At 34.8% G+C, this 22,273-nt stretch overlaps 1 protein-coding gene across 1 annotated transcript; it reads left to right on the top strand.

Annotated features, from left to right (window-relative positions):
* Window positions 1-26: 26 nt before the first annotated feature.
* On the top strand, window positions 27-20,066 carry LOC145670423 (protein ILRUN). Its single transcript, XM_081739089.1, has 5 exons — window positions 27-386; window positions 5,619-5,738; window positions 7,465-7,694; window positions 11,598-11,767; window positions 19,807-20,066. Exons 1-5 carry the CDS (start codon window positions 232-234, stop codon window positions 19,852-19,854), a joined length of 723 nt encoding a protein of 240 aa, XP_081595215.1. The 5' UTR covers window positions 27-231; the 3' UTR covers window positions 19,855-20,066.
* Window positions 20,067-22,273: the final 2,207 nt, after the last annotated feature.

Genomic DNA, 22,273 nt, shown 5'->3' on the forward strand with positions numbered 1-22,273 from the left:
GACGAAGTTCACTGAAGCCTCGACCGTAGCGCGCATGACGTCACCGATAGTCTTTTGGTTTCGAGATGGCAGTGTGACTGACTGTGGTGTAACATAAAAAAGTAAACGTAATGAGAACGCAATATCAAATGGGTATTGGGAACTAGTTAAACTAGGTGAAGACTTCAACTGAAATAGAGAACATATTAAAACACTGGTTAAAGCACATTTAATGTTTTATTAGTGAAAAACATGGATGCAGATCACGAGATGGATCAAGGACTTCTACAACAATTTAGTTGTATGGGAACTACTGATAAAGAAGTACTAGTTTCACAACTACAAAAATTAGTTGGGAATCATTTAAATGAAACAGCGGCATCATTTTTCTTAGATATGAATAACTGGTAGGGATCATTTAATATACGTACAAAATTATTAAAACAGTGTTTATGTTCAAGTTTGGACAAGTAGGACAATACATTCATTGTTTCTAAATAAGGAATTAAGATTCACCTTGATATAACAATACATAGATAAGCTAACTAAATTTCAGATTATAAATCAAGTAGTGTCAAAGTCGGAGTCAATTATTTAAAAAGGCATTGATAAGCTAGAAATCAGTGCCGGATCATATTCATTGAAAATACTGCTATGCCAAACTAAACTAGGTTATGTTGCAAGTTTCAGTATTTCTCCCTAAATGTTAAAAGATTTAAATTGCGATTTCATTCGTTGTTATTTGCAAGATTATTGTCATGTTTTACACATATTCTTTAAACTATATGTTTCAAATAATAAGCCTTGCACTGAATCATTTTAATTGAATGGTGGGTAAAACTAGGCATTCTCGGAAACATCTGGCTAAAACTAGAGTTATTCACACAAATTGACTAATATTCTTACTGTGATATTGTTCTTAATCATATAAGCGAGTTTAATTGCGTCAAACCCTGATACAATTACTTATAGTAAACCGAACATTAACTAACGTAACCTAAAAAATTAAATCTGTGTTTGGCGGTTGTTAACTGAATTTGTCAGGTAAATAATAATCAGTGCTGGTTTAGCTATACCATACCAAATTTGAAAAAAATACAACTAAAATTAAATACTTTGCACGAATAGACATATTTATAAGGAATACAAGTTTATGTTTAGCAGAAGAGGTCCAGAAGCAGTTTTAAAAAATTACAGGAGAAATGAATGATGCTAGTTCTTAGACCTAACATAACGTAACGAAATCTAACCTAAAATAACCTGAACTAACCTAATATTACTAGAAAGAAGGGATATTCTATCATTTTTTTGGAAAATTGTGCTGGACCCCTACGCTAACATAATGTAACAAACTAACCTAATGTGAACAGAAATAACCGAAATTCTAACATTGGTTAGAAACAATTGTTGGATCCCTTCTACACATTGGCCGGAACACATTTCTGCAGGCGACAGAAATAAATACAAAGTAATACAGCTGTATTTTAGGTTTACAAGTAGGCCTATAGCATTACTAGTGTAAAATCATTACAGGCACTTTACTACGGATAAAATGAATGAGTGAATAGAAAAGATGACTATAAGATGCTATTTTCCATCGGCGATGTATTTCTACACAGTGCACAGAAGAACAAAGCAAGTATGTTTACATTGGTGTGAAACCATCACATGTGCTGTTGAAACTCGTATCATTGCCAAAACCGCCTTTTTTTCACTACTCTCACTGAAGCGCTTGCTCCCTTCGGACGCATCCCCGCGTTATTGCGTCGGTACTCCAGCTTTGCCCTCCCCCACAGGTTAAATAGTATTCATGCGTTTTAGTGGCCACCTAGCAGAGGTTAGTTTGTGTTTCTCGCACTGTAGTTTTTATGACATGCATCCAGACACCATATTCGTACGCAAATCGTAAAAGAATTGTAATTTTTCAAAAATTACTTCTAGTGGCCCCCGTGAATTTTATCTATGCTAAATGGGATAATGCCATGTCGCCCAGCGTAAATCTTTTGGAGAACAATAAGCAGACAATTTGTGTAAGAATTATAATTTTTCATCAATTAATTATTTCGAGGGATGTGCCAAAAGTAAACCTGTGCGTCGTAGTCAATATTTTGACAGGAACATGTATGGTTAACGTATATTATTTCGACGTGCACAGTTTTTTAAGGTTAACTTGAAAAAAAAAAAAAAAAAAAGGCGAGGGTCAACTTTACACGCTCCAGCTGCGCAGCTGGAACGGTAGGGAAGGTTATGTTAAACAAGATTGGACCTATTTTGTTAAAATTAATCGCGGGTAATTTCTTGTGTCTGCCTATAGCAGGCAAATTAAAGTTTACCCGGAGACGTTAACAGCAGTTGCGGAATTATAAATTTATGTGTTTCATAGTGGACGTTTTGAAAGTAGTTATTTAAAGTGCTCTGCACGAAATAGTAAGCTACAAATGCATGCTTCGTGTTTTGCATACGCATACATTAATTGTATGCTGCTTATATATATATATATATTTATGTGCGTATTTCTTAGGGTTGAATATTTTTCATGCGTATTGTCTCTAAGTATGTTTTCCCATTGGGTTAACAGGAAGTAACATCAGAGATTGATAATGTAAAGGGAGAGACTATAAGTTCCATAGATGATCATCTTTGAAAGATTATTACATTTCGTTAAAAAATTTCAGAAATAAAATCTCTGTAATGAAGTTTAATCTTACACCACCGCCACCATTGAATCATCTCACTTGCTCAATTGACTCAAGTTGATGATATACCTAATAATAATTGTATTGTTTTTCTTTTGACTGGAATACTGCAGATGAAAGCATGCAAATTACAGGTAACATTATGTAACTGAATTGAGTTTGACATGTTGATTATGTTTTCCTACATAACGTCCAGCGTTCGGATGTATGTCATAAAAACTACACTGAATAAACAGGGGAAAACTTGCGCTATGTAGCCGCTAGAATACACGAATGCTGTATAACCGGGTCAGGCCAGGGCGAGGCTAGTAGGCCCTTGGGTAAAGTGCGAAGGGGGCAGGTGCGTCAGCGGGGGTAGTGATAACACGTAGAATTTTCACAATGATACAAGTTTCAGTAGCACTTGTAATGGTTTCACATTAGTAATATTACACTTGTAAATATAAAATACACTTGTGTACACTGTGCAGAAATAGTCTGCTGGCAGAAAATATTTTATATAGTCATCTTTCATATGTATTCACTTATTTTAATTATCGTAAATCACTTGTAATGATTTGACTCCAGTAATCCTATATTTGTAAACCTAAACTACAGCTTTATTACTTAATATTAATTTCTGCCACCTACAGAAATTTGTTGTTTAGAAACATGTTTTCCCAAACAGTATTCGATTTTACTTGTAAAGTTCGCAAAATATAGTGTGCTTAAACTTGACCAATACCGGATTTGGCATAGTATAAAGTCACTTTTTTTTCTTCCATTTGTCACTAAATATGTATAATTCAAACGTTACAAGTGGTTTGTAATATAGACATACAGGGTTGCCTAAACACAATAGTTATGACAAAGTTAATTTGAACCCTAATACTCTTTCCGTTCATCGAGGGCTGGGGTAAGTCATTTGCGAGCTACTTCATGTAACACGTAGTGCGATCGCTACATGAAATCGAGCGAACGGAACGCTTGATAAAAAATATAAGTTCTGCATTTGTATCTTTTATTACCTGTGAGGTTTCAGCAGTAAAATTGAATCACTTAGTGGCAAAGCAGATGCAGGTTTACAATAATTGCTAATAAGAATGGTACTAATTAAAATGAGTGAGGGTATATGAAACAGGAGTGTATTAGATATTAATTTCCGGCAATGGATTATTTCTGTACAGTGTAATACTGTTGTAATCGAAGTTTACGATTGTAAGGTTGATAGTCTGAAACCATTAGTCTGAAGTGCCATGCGACGATTAGTATACGCGGGTGCATATAAAAACTGGCAGTATTAGATTTCCGCGGGCGGCGTATTTTGCGCAGTGTACAAAGGCTGTATTTTATAGTTACAGTTGTAATGTACTAGTATGAAATCTTTACAACTGCTGTGGGAACTCCTATCACTGCGAAACCCACATTAAAGTACTTGTAAATGTAACACAAAAACACAAACCTAATCTCTTCTCTACCGTAGAAGACATTCGGCCCTAGTTTGCTACCCTAATCTAACCTAACCTACCCTGGTACACGTTGTTGCGTGTTTTCATTGGGCATCAGTTTGCATGCATATTATCAGTCTGTACGCAATTATTTGAACATGCGCCAGGAAAAGAACAGTCCAAAATGTCTTAAGAGAATTATTTAAAGCAAAGAAAATGAAGCAACATTATTTTTATTTATTTATTTTAACGAATTTTTATAAATTTACATGGCAAATCATTCTACTTCTTAAAGTGCCACCGTGCACTTTTGGGTGTGCATAGCTGAAGAATGCGTGCTCACCTTTGGTGTGGAGGTCGTTGGTTTGATTTCAGGCGATGTTTTCCACGTTTTCACTCCATTCTGATTTTACCAGTTCTTTCATAAACGTCCACTTCCGTTAATCGTAGTCTCCTTTAGCGTGCAGAGTTAACGGACGTAAAACGGAAAGATTCAATTTCAGTTTAGACTGAAGAAGGATCAGGTTATACATTATGGTATCCGAATTCCGTGCTCTTGAAATACTCCTACAATGAAATATTAAGTTCTTTAAAGAATTCAAAAATCAAAACTAAAAAAAGTCTACAAAGTCGTACATAGCTCCTAATGTATAATTGTTGCTGACTGATTTTATATTTACACCGATTCTATTGAAGATGATTACAGGTTCCATCGAAATCTTATGGGTTAATTAATAAAAGACGCAATAAGTAAAAAGTTGAAAACTTATTTTTATTATTGTTAATGTCATGGGTGAATTTCTCTCATTAAATATGAACGGGACATTTTTTCTTTCTTTTGTCACGATTAAAAGATTGCGATATTTTGATACTTCTCGATATATTTGCCATTTCATTTTTATTTTTAAATATTTCGATATTTGTCAATCAAGTTTTGATGTTTTATCTGATAGCAAGGGGTCTATGACTCGATTCCAGGTCGTGTGAGTTCGTGGTTTGTCGTCTTCTTCTGTTTCCTACCACCGAGTGAAGTATCTCAAATGGTAGAGAGTTAGCTTCGTATTCGGAAGGTCGTGGGTTCGATTCCAGCTGCCGACCATCCTGACTGGGTTTTCCTCAGTCCTACCAGGCAAAGGCCGGGATGGTACTAAACAGACATTAGCCCATACCTTCCCAAATTCCTTTTATTATTGTTGTTGTTAGATGTCCAGTATAAAATGGCATCTTAGCTGTGTCTGGTGATTATTAAATAAATAAATAAATATTCTTATTCCACCAATATGTTTAGAAACATTCATTTTCATTAATCACTTCGTCTCCTTTAGCCTACACTGAATGAATAAACGTGGGACGTAAAACTAAAGAGTTTCATTTTAGTTGCAAGATTCGGTTTGTCTGTCACAGTACATATGTCACGCATTATGGATAGACCAACCTCTAACAAAGTTTAACAGTGTCCCTCTATGATATAAAAAGGAAGCGTTATATGATTTTTAATGTTTGTTTTGTTTTCCAGGAATTTGCAGGCAGCAGTTTGTTCATATTTCGACTTTGAGTCGCCGAAGAAACTCCCCTCCATGACTTTTGTAAAAGATGTTACAATTGGTGAGGGAGAAAGTGTACCACCATGTACAAGGTAAGCTTTCTTATTGTATTTTTAACAATATGAGTTTACGTTATTGCTGCCTAAATCTAGTAATCCATTTTATTTCTCTTGTAAAGTATGAAATAGTATTCTCTTTCAGACATTTGTTAGGCTGACTTTGACACTTCTTATTCATTTTTTGTTAACCACAATTGACACATCCTATTTATTTTTTGTTAACCACAATAATTTAATGTCTTCAGTTGGAGGGGGTGTAGTGATTATTAGTTAATTGTTGTGCTTATCGTCAGGATTTGGTTAAACGGATTATTTCGTTTATGAACCAGATACTGGTGTGTCTTGATTATGATGTTGGACTAGTACAGTGAGCGACAAAAGTTCTATCTGTTTAATGAAATTAATTTCGTAAATAACTTCAGAATGGAAGCACAATTTGAGTACAGTTTTCAGTAAATTTAAAAAAAAAAATGTAATTTTCTATACGTCCCAGTCATACCACCGTTATTCCCAAAATAAATTTTACCAAACGGAAAGAACTTTTGTTGCTGACTGTACAAGTTATTGGTGCTTTTTACATGTAAATAGTTTGCACTTTAAGAAATCATTGCATGTAATTTACGTAGAAGAGTAGCACTACAAGCATAATAATAATAACAATTCATGAAGAAGAGACTCCTTCAACCAAATACTTGACAGTATAAATGCATGAATGACTGCTCATCATAACGAATTGTTTAAAATTAAACCTTTACTTTGTATCGTAAGGTTATCTTTTAACAGATAGTTGCAGTAAATACCATAATTTGTGATACCTCACAATGAACATGTATTGTTAAACTATAAAAACAGCAGGGGCCGCGGTGGCTTAAGGGTAGAGCGCTCACCTTTGGTGCGTGGGGTCCGTGGTTCGATCCCAGCTCGCGCCAAGTAGACTTGGTGGTGGACAAACACCATGTGCGTGGGTTTCGTTAGGGTTCTCCCGTTTCCTCCCACTTTATCCATTCCACCATTTCATACATTTCTCGTCATCACTGTCTCCTTTAGCCAAGCCGGCATAATCCTGGGACGTAAAACAAACATTTCATTTTTTCATTTCATATAAAAACAGCTCGCTCTCGCCTTCGGTGCGGTCGGTCCCGGCTTCAATTCCCGATGGCACCACTCGGGAGAAAAAGTGTAAAAAGCTTTTTGAGGCCAGACATCCTAAATGGGGATTTCCTCATTCACACCAGGCAAATGCCGGCATGATACCTTACATATATAGGCCCTAGATCGCTTCCTTCCTTCTCCAGTCCTTTCCCTTCGTTTCTCCGGATAGTGTGATCGACGAGGGGGCTAACATGACCATAGGTGCCGAAAGCCAAGCTATAAAAACAGCTTACTGACTGTTCAATTTTTAATAACCGATGATTCGAAAGTAGGGTAGCCAGTGTCCTAGTGTCATTATTAGAAGATATGACAAATACATAGTGTTTTTCATTTGGATATGGTGTAAACTAAATCAAGGAAATCTTATCTAAATTTTCAATTAGAGGATAAATCTCCCGGGGGGAAAGTACTCCGACGAGATATGAATGCGGGACTATGAAAGGTCAGAGCTAATTCATGATCATCTTTCCGGAACTTTCTCCAGTGAAAGTTGTTGATCTGTAGAGGTTCATGTATTCGTATTTTTCAGTGTTAATCTGTATTATTATTATTTGGGAAATTGTGATTGTGACTTAATAATACAAAGTTCCTCTCATTTGATTTCTAGATTTATAAAGACTTGGAGGATCCAGAACTCGGGAGACGAACCATGGCCTCCTGGGTGTTGTTTACGTTTTACTCAAGGTGATAAACTGAGTGTATCAGATCGAGTAGTAGTTGCAGCTTTAGATCCAGGCCACAGCGTAGATATAAGTGTAGATATGGTCAGTCCACAAACCGCAGGAATTTATCAAAGTAAATGGAGGATGTCCACTGCTACTGGTACTTTTTTCGGCGGTAAGTTTTTTTTATTATTATTATTATTCAAGCATACAGCTTTCTTTTCAATTATCTGGCTTTCCAATGCTCCTATATGTTTGCATCTTTTCCCGTAAATTCCTATATTTTAACGAAACCTCTTATATTTTTGTTGCATTGCTACTTCAACTTGTGAAAATAACATAAGGAAATAAGGTGTGGGTGGTTGGAGGGCGGGCCTTTTTTCTCCACAGTAGGGTGGTTGAATGCAGACTCTTCTGTGTTTCGTATAAAGATAATTACATCAAACAATATACAGTTAACTGATTTTCCGATGCAGATCCTTTTTATACTTTCCTTATGGTCGTTGCTTAGCTGATGAGCTACGTACGAAAACACTAAGAAACTCGTATAAAGTTTTGCAACGAGATAATTACCCATTTAGTTATATTTAGAGTAGAATGTATGTACATATAACAGTACATATGTAATTTACATGTGATTTTTTAAAATTCTACCTAATGGATAAGTGAAATGTTCCTTCTGGTAGTTAGAAATATTGTTATATGAGTTTCTTTGCTACTTGTTCTTTCAAAAGTGTTTCCAATGCACAAATGTTCCTTCAGATGTTCCAGGAAATTGAAAGTCCCTTCTTCACAGCTTCACGAAACCTCCCATATTTTTTCGTCATGATTTACTATGTATATACATATTTTCCATTAGCTTTGGAAAGCCTGAGTTATGTATTGGATAAGTGATAGATTGGCATTTGGCATTTATCAACGGTTTGTTTGCTTTTACATCCATATGCTGACGTTTTGAAAAACAATAATGGTTATTATCGTCGACCCACGTTTTACTAAGAGAGTTTGTACCTTAACCAACTTTAGTTCATGTCCCCTAAATCCATATGCAATGAATTCTTTTATGTAAATGATATTAATCAAATCATTTATATAAAAGGTGGCTTAATAATAGAATGCTAACCTCTGTTGCAGGCTTGGTTCACTCCCTGGTCGCGTGAGTTTGTGGTGGACAGCATCTTGTCCGTGGGTTTTCTCGGGATTCTCCCGTTTTCTTCCCTTATTCTCATTCCATCAGTTCTTCATTTTCATTAATCATCCATATCGTTTAGATAATATTGCCCGCGCCGAGTGAGCTTTGAGCTTTGTGGTAGACAAACACCGTGTGCGTGGGTTTTCTCTGAGTTCGTCCATGTTCTCCCACTTTCTTCATTCCACAGGTTCATTCATTTCTCATCATCACCGTCTCCTTTAGCCTTGGTGCATAAACGTGGGACGTTAAACTAAATATTCAATTTTCTATTAGATAATCGTGTGACATAAAACTGAAAATTTCATTTTGTTTTATTTTGTTGTATGGCAGAGAAACAGTTTCTAATATCTATATTGTGTTTCACTTAAGGGTCTTCACTACATCGAAATTAAACTATCGCTAATTTTAGTGTCTTTCTGTAATATCTTCAAAACAATTAAAAATATTTGAAAAGCAGAAACGTAGTAAACTAAACAATACGATTTTGCATACCTTTTGTGATACCTTTACCACAATTTACCTATCTGCTTTTGGTATACCGCTATTTACAGAACCCGCAAAAAGTGCTAAATCTATCTACAGTTCCAAATCGAAAGCAGATAGATGAGTTGTGATAACGGTATTACATGCAAAATCGTATTGTCTAGTTCACTACGTTTCTGCTTTTCGAATATTTTTATTCTTTTGAAGATATTACAGAAAAAACTCTAAAATTAACGGTAGTTTAATTTCGCTGTAGTGAAGATCCTTAATAAATTACTTCTTGTTAAAGTTGTAACTGATCAGTCGGAGTACTCACTTAGCTGGCAGAAACTCTATTTGCAGGACTGTCATTTTAAATATTGCACTGGCAGAAGTTGCTTTATACCTTTTTTTTTTTTTTTTTTTTTTTTTTTTTTAAACTCAAATACACATAAATAAGAGTTGAGCATGAATATATTACAAACATAAGTTGCTCATGAAATAACTACAATACTGGTCACAAAACGTAGGATTGCCTTCCAGAGGCTAAGTCCGAAAAAATGATCCTAGATCCTTACGAATTTCCTTTAGGTCTGTCTTTTTCTCCTTGCATTTTTGCCACAGTCACAGAGATGGAAATTAAACGATAATATTGCAGTATGTATATAATAATTTCGTTGTAGACAAACAAAATAGCTACAATACACAAAGTTACGGTAATTTTAAGTCGCAAATATATTATTTACATTTTTAATCGAAAGCGATCAAAAAAGTGATGAAAGTAGGGAAAATATCGTGACTACAAATAGACTGGAATGAGTAACTATCTGCTTCATTCGATTTGCTGATTGTTTCACTGTCAATTCGAGTGTCCCCAAAGCATACCTTTATCCAGTTATCTTCCTTGGAGCCAAAGCTAAGAAATAATTTATGAAAAACCCATTGAAATCAGTAGGGTAAAAGCAAGAATATTTGAAAACATTTTATTGTGTTCTAATATAACGTGTGATTCATCCGACCCATGTTTTGCGTAGGAGGTTGAGAGGGAACTACATTTCACGAAACAAAGTAAAATCACATTTACTTGCAATGTCAGTATTACAACCTTGCAGAAAATAAACCAAAACCTTAGTAAATTTTGCTGTGCATAAGACGAGTTACTTTTCTTTCTTTTCGTAAGATGGACTCTTGGAACGATCATTTTGTCAGGAATATAGATAAGGACTTTCGTGATTTTTTTTTCTGTAACGTCCTTCAGCAAGTAACTCCGTAATTAATATTACAAAAAATAAACACGAACAGAATAAGAATCGTATCTTTAGAAAGCATATAATTTGTTTCTTGCTTCTATCTCTGATGTATGAGGTCCCTGGACTTTGTGGTGAACAAACACCATGAGCGTAGGTGTTCTTGGAGTTCTCTTGTTTTCTCCCACTTTCTTCATTCTGTCATTATTTTCCATCTCGTTATCACAGTCTCCGTTATCATAAACATAAAGCGTTAAACTAAACAAAGATGTTCTAATATTTTAAAACTAGATCCAAGAAAACTATCTTAAGCTGAATTTCATGGCAATAGGAAGATAAATTGGAATATTTAAAATATAAGAATAAGCTGGTGTTTCACTACAGTAAAATAACCCCTACATGTTATTTATAGATATTTACGTCACTTCGCACTTAATAACAATCCCACTTGCGCCGATGAAAACAAATAAGAATTTTTATACGTTTGCTCGTTCATTTGCTTTTCTGAAGTAGACCAATATTAAACGAAAATGCACGATTGTGTTTATATTTAACATAGCAGCTACCTTTATTTGTTTATAATTGTCTCAGACAGCTGAGTATCTACATATATTCTTTATATTGCACTACTTAATTCAATGCATGTAAGATGTCTGTGGGGCTAGCCACTGGAGAGGGGCCCGACCCCTTGCCCCGTCTAGCGTTGTCACCGTCTACAGCAGGAACCAACAAACTCGACTACTTTCTAGCTTTAAGTTTTAACGAGCGAAACGATATCAAAGTGCTGTAGAGTTGTTAACTGACGAATGTAAAGACACGCTAAATCACGGTGTTTGCAAAGAATGAAAAAACTTTCTTTTTTTGTATTGTTTCTTTTTTATTATTGTTTATGACTGTTTTTGTGCTACATTTACTTTATGAAGTTACATTTTTCAAAGATATTTATCTAAAAATGTTCATATTAAACTTATAAGTAGAAAGTGTATTAAATAAAATCATATTGTTCTATAAAAAGTAATAATGAAAAAGAATTACCTTTTAAACAATTGAGATGCATATATTGTAGTTTAACATTTTGAATTATTACACAATATATTCTTTCGCCATACAAGAATTTGTACAGTTATTATTAGGCGGTATGTCTTCTCGATCAATATACCATGTTTTGTCATTTCAGAAATCATTTGGGTGATCCTAACTGTAGCGGAAGGAGGCACCCTTGCCGTGACTCAACAGCTATCTCATTTAAGTGAGTTAGGCTCGCCACCAAGGACAACGGAAACATTGAATAATCCTTTTGCATGTACAAATCATACACTGTCTAGTACTAGTCAAACTTTATTTCAGGTAAGTTAATGTCTTCTTACTTTGACTTTAGAATAGGTTTCAGTAAAACAGCTGAATATTTGCAAAGAGACGAGTATTGACATGCTAGAATGTTAAGATTTACATGTAATGATACGGGACAGTAGTTTTATAAGGGCTAAGATAAAACGGAAGATTTGTAATGTAAGGGTTTTCAAATAATAAATTGTAAAACTTGTTACTTCATTTTAATTCATTAAAGAATGAATGATCTTCAGTTTTTTTTATTTATGTATAAATTCTAGGCTAGATTGGCCTATGAGATTATAGCTGTGTGGATTAATTGGGTTAAAAATGGATAATTACTTATTGAACGTATTGCAATAATTAATACACTACCAAAAAAATACTTCTTATTTCCAATATTTCAAATGCGTCACTCGGGCATTTTTCATCAGGGCCACACAGACTTAAGTCGTTTTTATATGTACAATCGTCACATTGTCCCTGTATCTCAACAGTGGCAGAATAATGAATATATCGATTCTAGTAGATTTTATGTACCTGTCTCCAGTAGGTAAATATTCCTCTATCAATTAGCAAAGTAACATTATTAATTTGTGTAAATCGAACGTTAGTGCACTAATAGTAGAAGCCTGCTAATTTTTGTTTTTAGGGATCATTTTTTAATGAAATCCTTAACATATTTTTCGTATTAATTAGTGCACTAATGTTAGAATTACAAACAAGGAAACTGGATCAAGCAATTAACAACAGTAGTAGATAGTTACGAAGTTTGCAGAAATCAAGGGAGTAAGTATTACATGTGATCTATTTCTGTTAAGTTCTAGATAGTACAAGTTGACTTTATAAGTGACTTATAATAAAACGTATTCACTCATTGTAATGCAACTTTCTGCCACATGATGCAAGAAGGTAAGGTCTACTCATTGTAATGCAACTATGATCTCCCCGTTGGTCTAGTAGTTAGCGCATACGCTTTAATGCACGGGATCTTGGGTTCAATTCCTGGTGGGAGAACATAAATTTAAACCTATTACGGTGGTTTCGATTCGACCTTAAATTGTAGGTCCACCTCTGATTTTTTCTCGGTGGTGAAAAGGGACGCTAAACTTCATTTATATATATACATATAAACGGAATGTCCCATTATGAAAAGAGCGAATTGTATATCATTCACAAAATCGTTAATAACTGGCCAACTGTCTTTGTCATGGTAACAATCGAAACAGTGCATTTAAATGTCGGAACAATGGAAAGTGCCAGAAATTCCTATATATATATAATTTGCATTCTTAATAGCTAATCAGCGATGCGCCTACAACGTGTGACAGAATCGTTAATAACTGACCAACTTTCGTTGCTGTGGTAACGATGAAAACAATACATTTAAAGGGCACAACATTGAAAATTCCTATGTCTAATAATGCCCATAATTATAGGATGTCATGCACATCATCATCTGAGTCGTTTTCCCAGTTAGATGAAGTCGGCTTTTCGGTTCGCTGTTGTCCATCATTTCTATCTTGTGTCATATCTGCTGTGATACATTGCACCATATCGTTCTCAACACGATCTCCCCACTTCTTTTTTGGCCGGCCTCACACTTGCTTCCCATTCAGTACTATAGCATCCACTCAGTGAGCTGCGTGTTCCGAAGATCTTACATGTCCGAACCACCCAGTCTACTTTTTTCCAGTTTATTTTTGTATATATACTAGCAGCGTTCACCCCGCTTCGCTGCGGTCACCCCGGAACGCAATAAACTTTGTTACTTAGATAATTTTTACTTTTTCGCTTTCAAGTGATATGATAAAAACCATAGAAGATTGCAGTAAATCTTAACATTATATCGCCTGTCATTTATGTTAACCCGCCCCGCTTCGCTGCGGTCATCCCGGTGCTGGCATATTGTAAAAGTGTCTGTAAAAATAAGCAAATCAATTAAAAAATTTTAAACAGAAGATTCAAGCTATTTTCCGCTGTATATCGCCTGTCATTTATGTTAACCCGCCGAGTGACACGGTCATGCGGGTTGCATATAAATACGTTTAATTTACCTATGATGAACTAATAACAAAGGATTTGTACGTTATGGACACTTGAATGGTCAATTATCTCAAGACACTGGTAATTAAAAATTAAAGTGATATGATAAAAACCATCTAGGGTCCAAATCCTAATAACCCCCCAAAAATGAAAGAAATTGGTTCAGCCGTATTAGCGTGATGAGCGGACAAAGGATTTTGTACGTTCTCTTTATATATATATATATATATATATATATATATATATATATATATATATATATATATATATATATACTAGCTGAACCTACGCTCTCTACACAGCGCGTCATTCGCATATGAGCATAAATCTCCTTATCATTTCTTACAACATCTGTTCATGTCCCTTTACAGACACAAGTGAAAGACGTATTGATTAAAAAAAAAAGCCAAAGGGTATCATAAAGGGGAGACTTTTTTCGATTATTTTTCTGAATATCTCGCACCGTTTGCAAGATTTGAGCCTGATTCCGGTTGGAGTTTCTAATTCATGTATGACCAGTGTTTTCTTTCTTCTTGCATGCAGTATGTAATAAGCAAATACATTACATACACAATTAATATATGGTGTTCGTTGGGCAAAACACTCCCAAAAATAAAAGGTTCATCTTAGACTGGAGAAATGGTTATCCTTCCTTTTCCATTATTATTTGGTCATGAAACAAACGCCTGAGACATATACAACCCCTATATACAACAGTGTGGTGTTGAAATGTATAATGCTTAGGATGTGATGCTTTTTTTTTTTTAATTTCAACACTTCCAATGTACCCGTAAAAATGTAATAAAGAAATAGTGGCCATGTTTTTTAAATATTCAATTAGAACTGGACAATCTACATGAAATATGCAATCGACTGGCCACAAACATATAAATGTAGTTTAAAAGAGCTCCAAAGATGGCAGCACAATTCATTTGCATTTATTTCGGAGAAGGCTTATTAAAGGCAAAGGCCTTCGAACAATAATTTAAAAGGATAAAAACTTTCTGAAAGATATTTCTTTAGGTAATTTATTTAAAGTACACTCTTTTAAAAATATTTGTCTTTGTTATAAACGTGAAATCACAAATTACCGTAAATCAAAGGTTTGAAAGCTAAGATTATAGGTTAGTGCTCGGTCGCTCTTAATTCGTACTGTAGCATTTTAATAGATCGATATATATATATATTTCTGTTCTCCCGCGTCACTCAACATATCCAATGTAATATCTCCATGTCCGCAACATGCAGCTCCTGTTTCTCTCTCTCCGTCGTCGTCCAGCATTCCGCTCCGATAATATGGCAAATATGAGAGGTCTCACTACGGGTTTGTAAATTTTTCCTTTAAGGCACATTGATACCCTACGGTCGCACAATATTCTTGCTGTTTTTCTTCATTTTGTCCAACCGCTACAAATTCTGCTGTTTACATATTCTATTCCTGTGTTTTCGTGCAGTATTGATCCCAAGTACTTGAATTTCCTCCGTTCACCTCTGGTGCTTGGGGTCCTGGGTTCGATCCCAGCCCCCGCCAAGTGAACTTTGTGGTGGACAAACACCGTGTGCGTGGGTTTTCTCGAGGTTCTCCCGTTTCCTCCCACTTTCTTCATTCCACCATTTCATTCATTACTCATCATCACCGTCTCCTTTAGGCTAACCGGCATAAGCGTGGGATGTAATACTCAAAGATTTTTTTAATTTTTTTTTAATTTTCTCATCATTACCACATTTTCTTCATCCAGTCTAATTTTTGTATTCTTGTTTACGGTTTTTATGAAAGGACAATATAAATATTCTGTTTTGGTTTTATGGTTTTATTAATTCCAAGCCCTGTACTTTCCAATGCTCCCCTCCAGGTATTTAATTTCTCTTGCAGTGCTGCCTTGATCTCACCCATCAGCACGATGTCGTCCGAAAATAACATATTCCAAGGTAGATATCCTTCGTAAGTTCGTCCATCACAATTGCAAAATGGTATGGGCTAAAATAGATCCCTGATGAAGTAGCGCTTTAACTGTGAACTCTTGTTATTCCACACGCACTCGTCACTCCTGTCCTACATCTATCATACTATCTTGAATTATATAGGTGTATGTATTTGGAACACACTACTTTTTCCGTATCCATCAAATAAGATCACATAGCACTGTATTATACGCTTGTTCTAGCTCGATGAAAACCATATGAAGGTCCTGGTATTATCTGATCTTTTCTGTTAGCATCGTAAGTGCAAATATTGGATCAATTATCGGCCGTCGTGGCATGAAACTAAATTCATTCTCTGTTATTTGGTCTCTTTCTTCAATATTACTTCTACCACTCTCTCCCAGAGCTTCATTGCATGGCTAGTAAATTTTGTTCCCCTGTAGTTGCCATATTCTTGACCATTCTTTTGCTTTTAAAAACCGGCACAACGTAGCTGTTTTTTCCGTTCTTTGGACGTATTTCCTGTTTCCAATATCTTATTAAAAAGACTAATAGATCTCTGTACTCCGTCTTTACCTAAACTTTTCCGTGCCTCAATAGGAATATTATCCGGTCCTGAAGCTTTACCTCTTTTCATTTTTTTTCATGACATTTTCTATCTCTACCATAGACACAGGCCGAACCAATCCCTGCTCCATGGCTAGACACAGACTGAAGAAATGCTAGAAATTCAGACTAAGGCGACAACCGAAATGCTTGTGGGTAGAGCAACAATACAAAACAATGTCGGCAACCGAAAAACAAAAATTTGCGAAACGATCCAAAATCGGCGCCCTTTTTGAATAAGTCTGAAATACACGATACGATAATCAGCAGTGAGTATAGTGACCCGTCGTAACGGGGTATAGTTGTCCCCTTCCCCATTCCTGAATTTTCGAAGGGAGTTCAGTTCTTAGAAATACATGACAGAACGTACTAATTTGGTCTCATATACTACAATATTTAATATATTAAATACTATATTCCTATAGTTTATTTACTGTAGTTAATTAGAATATGTACGAAAATAATTGTTGTTTTACATTGTGCCTTATGCTTACGCGTGCTCAAAGTGTGTGTGTTCGCGATTGTGCTTGTCTCTCTCTTTTTATCCCCTCCCTCCCTTGGAATCGATCTCTTTACCCCTCCTTGGAATGGTGCTAATAGATAACAGGAAACTGTTTTCTGCAATCAGTTGAGCGTCTCAAGAATATATTCCATATCCATTTCAATCTCTAGTAAAACCGGAAGTGATAGAAATCTACAATTTCCGGTTTTATTTTTTTATTTTATTTATTTATTTATTTTTAAACGTACTATACCTATGGAACCCGAAGGTTTAATGCTGCATTCACAAAAGCTCTCCATTAACTTTTGCCCTTAACCAAATGGATCTACCTAGGTTGTCCTACCCCACTGCCCGTAATGCCGGTCACGCAAGCGCTGGCTCCGATGTCCAGGTCTGCAGCCCCGAAAACATCCTTACCGTTGACAGACGTGTGACATTACATCAGACTGAAGGTGGCAGGTGTTGCGCAACGGTGATTTTCTGTTCGACGCCCTCTGTACACAATTGTTGGAACTAGGAACATCAAACACGGCCCATAGATCGCCACCGGATTGTTCTCTATATATATTACAGAATCTCAAACAAATAAGTAAAGAACATACATAATAGGTCATATAAGAAAGTATAGGTAAGCAAACCATATCCCCATGTACGCAACTTAACCTGATAATTCGTTAGATTAAAGTATAATAAACAATGGAACTAAATTATCATAACCATAACTATGGTCATAGTTTATGATGGAAATTCAATCGTCATAATCACCAAACTATTCAATTACTATTTGTTTATTATTATCAAATAGCTCCCTTCCATTTATTTACTTTATATATATATACTTCTTTATATACTTCTTCTACAATTACTCATTTACGTATAATGCATTTTACTTATTATTCCACACATCATAAATTCCTTGTTGCTTTATTTATTATTCATTTCGTAGTATCTTTTTTGATTTTAAATAGCAATTACGTCATGTATATGATAGATGATGAAATGACGATATATATATATATTATAAACTCCATATAATTATTTACTGCTGTTTATTTTAAAATACGGCGATATTTAGTTCCATAGTATTCAACGTACAGTAAAATATATCATATTATCAATGGATTGTTTATATCTACCTAAGTTGCTGTATTATCCTGGGATACTGAATATGATATGAAATGAAAACATGTTCTATCGGAAAAACTGTTGATTTAGCTGTTAGACCTAAAGCTGAGAATTCCAGTTAGTCTTATAACTTCATTAAATTTAGTACAGATTCATTTTGGGGAAAGATTATGTATTCAGGAGGCTTCACCTCCTGGACAAGATTAAACTGCTTAGCTAAACATCATTTTGTAATGTTCCCCTTCAAATAGCTTTAAATATAATATGAAAAAAAAATACAAGTTACCGATGGTTTTGCTTCGTAGCTATAATTCCATTTTCGGTACTCACAAAGTCCATCAAATTTCCATCTAACTTGAATTTTATAAATTTTTTGGAATTATATTTCTCCTTCCAATAACAAAACCACAGAATGTACGAAGTTACTTAAAAATCGACGTTTCACTAAGAACACTCAAACTTCATACATTACGAACCATTTTTATACGCATATTATTTAAATTTTTAACTTGCTTTTCTCTTTTTCGTATTCAGGTGCAGAATTTATACACATATCACCTAATGTTTGAAAACACTATTATAACTAGAAAACAAATTAGAAGTTCATTCCTATAAACTGGATTAATATTACAACAAAACTTGAAACAACTAAAACATGAAAGTAAATAAATAAAATAAACTTAAATATCAACATAAATATGAAATCGTACTGATATAGCAACTGTGCAGATTTATAATGATGATGACAACGGTACAGGTTCACTTTAGTGGAGCAGTACAAGGTAGTTTCTATTTTGTATTCCTATTTCTGCGAGATCCATCTTAATATTATCCTCCCATCTGCGCCTAGTGGTCGATTTCCGATTGGATTTTCGGTTAAAACTTTGAAAGGCTTCCTACTTTCTTCCATTCTGGCTGCATGACCTGCTCGCCAGAGCCTCCTAGACTTGAAGATCCTAACAGTATCTGGTAAACGGTATAAAATATGCAGTTTCCGTCGTTCTTCTTGGGTCTGAATATTTGTCTCAGGATCTTATTCTCAAATACTTTCAGTCTGTCCTTCCATCAGAGTACGACCATACATCACAACAGGCATGATTATCTGTTACGTATTTTAAGCTTCAAATTCGTCGACGACAAAAGATTTTGAACTGAATAATAACATGAATTTAAGCCGATATTTAATTTCGTCGGTTCGATCCCCGGCCAAATAAGTTTGTGGTGGACAACAATATGATCTTGGATTTTCTCGGGCTACTCCCGCTTTCTCATTCCACCAATTCTTTCATTATCATTCACTTGCTTTACTCATCTTCTCCCTTAGCCTAAGGGGCCGCGGTGGCTCAGTGGTAGAGCGTTCACCTCTGGTGCTAGGGGTCTCGGATTCAAACCCTGCTCCCGCCAAGTGAACTTTGTGGCGGACAAACACCGTGTGCGTGGGTTTTCTCGGGGTTCTCCCGTTTCCTCCCACTTTCTTCATTCCACCATTTCATTCATCTCTCATCTTCACCGTCTCCTTTAGCCTAACCGGCATAAGCGTGGGACGTAAAACTCAAAAATTTCATTTCATTTTTTCCCTTAGCCTAACAGGTATAATCATGGGTTACTAAACTCAAAGGTTTCATTCGATTTTAATTTCTTCGTGGATATGGTTTTGGTATGTTAACATTGGTCTGGTTTCAATATTTAGGAAATATCTATCACCCATACGAACTAAACTACCTGACATATAACACTGCGCTCTCCATACAAGTATCAGATAATTATTTCAGAGTAAGGTTATGCAACTTCTCTTTCTTTGTAAATCGTGGGACGTAAAACTTAGATTTCATTTAATTTTTTTCTTTCTTTGTAGGATTCAGTTCAACAGCAAGATGGCGACAGCAGCAATATGATGTGTTAACGATATGTGACCTGTACGAAGTGGATGTTTGTGTAAGTGAAAAAAAAAATCATTATAATCATATGCATACTGAAGATTGTGAGTAATTGAACGAATTAAGTGAAAAGAATCGTTTGATGAATTGTTTCATGCTTACCTGTGATCAATCGATGACTAATTTATTTAAAAAATAAATAAATAAGGATGATCGGAACTATGTGAAGAACGAACGATGATCGGAACTATGTAGAGAACGAAAGAAAAAAACATGCATATAGGTATTATTACATACTTTTTTTTAACTTCCTATTATAATGTTTGGTCACAAAGGAAATCTCTGTGAATCGAAATTTGAATTTAAAAAAAGTACTAATTCTTTTCATTCACATTATCATATCCTAGGCTAGAGTATTTTCATTCACTATTAAATCAATCATAATATGCATCCTTAGTGTATAAATGCAAAAATTGGATGAACGTGCAAGATCCTCATTAATGTACAATTAGTGATGTCTCTTATACGAGTTGTTATTTTACACAAAAGGATTTTGTAAATATAAATATATTCATAATGTAGGTATGTCTAAATATTTGATCATTATTGTTGTACATTTAAAAAAAAAAAACTGATAAGACTATAGATATAATGTAGATAGATATGAAATGTATCTATAGAAATCATCATCTCATACCTGCTGTTAACAAGCGTGACCTGATTGGTGCGATTGAACAGAAGTATGTAGACCGAGAGAGATGTAATTAATGTGTATGTGTGTGCTTGCAAGGTGGGAGGACTGAATAATAGCGTTAGGTATTGTTTGGTGCTAGATAAGACTACAGTTGCACTAATAATATTGCCTTCAATTTATATTGGATTTTGTGTGTGCGTATGTGACTCAAAGGAATTTTTCACTTTTTTTTTCCATTACAGTTGTATAAATATTTTTATTTTTTTGTTTTGTTTTTTATTGTGTTATTTAAAACAAAAAACTAACTATAATTTGTTATGCATGATATGGTCAGCTTTCTTTATCGTGATAGGTATATCTGAAATGGTGAAAAGGGATGAATATTTGAGTCTTATTGTAAACGAAACTGAAGGTAAGATATGCGAGTTTGTTTGGTTTGCTCTCTTGTGCTGTTATGTTGTGGTCAACTGTGTGCAAAGAAAAAAAAATATATTTTAAACTTGAATATTTTGTAATAAATGAAATACAAAACTATTATCTTTTTTTCTTTGAGTATTTAAGTACGAGGTGTGGTTTGAATATAAATATATATATTTTAATGTTACAGACTAAAATCTATTTCGGATTTTAAACATTGAAAATCCTCAAGCTTTGTGCATGGAGGGGAATCAGTAAAGCTAGATTACCATGCTGCAACAATCTTGTAGCTGTCATAAAATAAAAAAAAAAATAAAAATAAAAAATCTTGCAACCCTACAATATTTTACCATGTAAACATAGTCTTGAAAGGGACATGCAACAACAATTTCTTCATCTTACGAGGAGTCAAACCAGTGCAACTTTCTGGGTCGTCTTGCTTACTACCTGTTATCGCCCTCCCACTGACATAAAGAAAAAACAAGTTTCGCTGCTTCCAAAACGACAGATTCTTTTGGACAGGGAGGGGAAGCGCGCCAAAATGTACGTTTTTAATGAGGAGGATCACTATTCGTCCACTAGAGCATGGTTGCAAATATCTTTCTTGCTTTCAGAAAGTTGTAATGTGTACAATAGTAAATAGAAAGATGGGGTTGTATGAGTTTCTAACGACAGCTACAAAATTCTTGGAGGATGGCAACGTAGCTTAAGATTTTGGAATTACGTCCAGCATTGTGAGACCGATATTTTTTGTTAAAATATTGTTATTTTTAGTATTATATTTAAATACTTATTCTGAGACGGTTGTAATTTTGCTCGTTAAGCTTATTTGGTCCAAATTTAGCTCCCTGGTATATTTTATTCAAATTTGAGATGATTAGCACTTCTACAAATATTGCCTTTTGTTAATAGATTATGTACGCAAAGTTTGAAAATATCTTTGAAAATTTTCTTCAAAAATTTGTAAACAACGTTGGTTTGTATAATTTCGTGATTATAGGAAATTTCAATTTGGAAGCGTAAAATTCAAACAGGAACTAAAGCCAGGAAAATAAAATACTCAAGTAATTTGTGAAATTCAGGTCTGACTTTTTGAAACCTTCATGGTAAATGAAATGAACGAATTTATTGTAGATGGCTTCCTCTAAAACAGAATGAGGTGATGTGATAGCTACTATCAGTCGTGTTGTCTCGCCCTTTCCCTATGGACCTCCATCTTACCAGACTACACAAATTCTAAATATTCTTTGATATTGTTACTACTTGCTGCTTTTGACCGCATGAGGACTTTCATTCTATCTGCATTAAATTAGAGCTATCCAAATAGCGAACTA

This window comes from Thermobia domestica, chromosome 14, assembly GCF_964235325.1.
Source record: "Thermobia domestica chromosome 14, izTheDome1.hap1.1, whole genome shotgun sequence".
NCBI lineage: Eukaryota > Metazoa > Arthropoda > Insecta > Zygentoma > Lepismatidae > Thermobia > Thermobia domestica.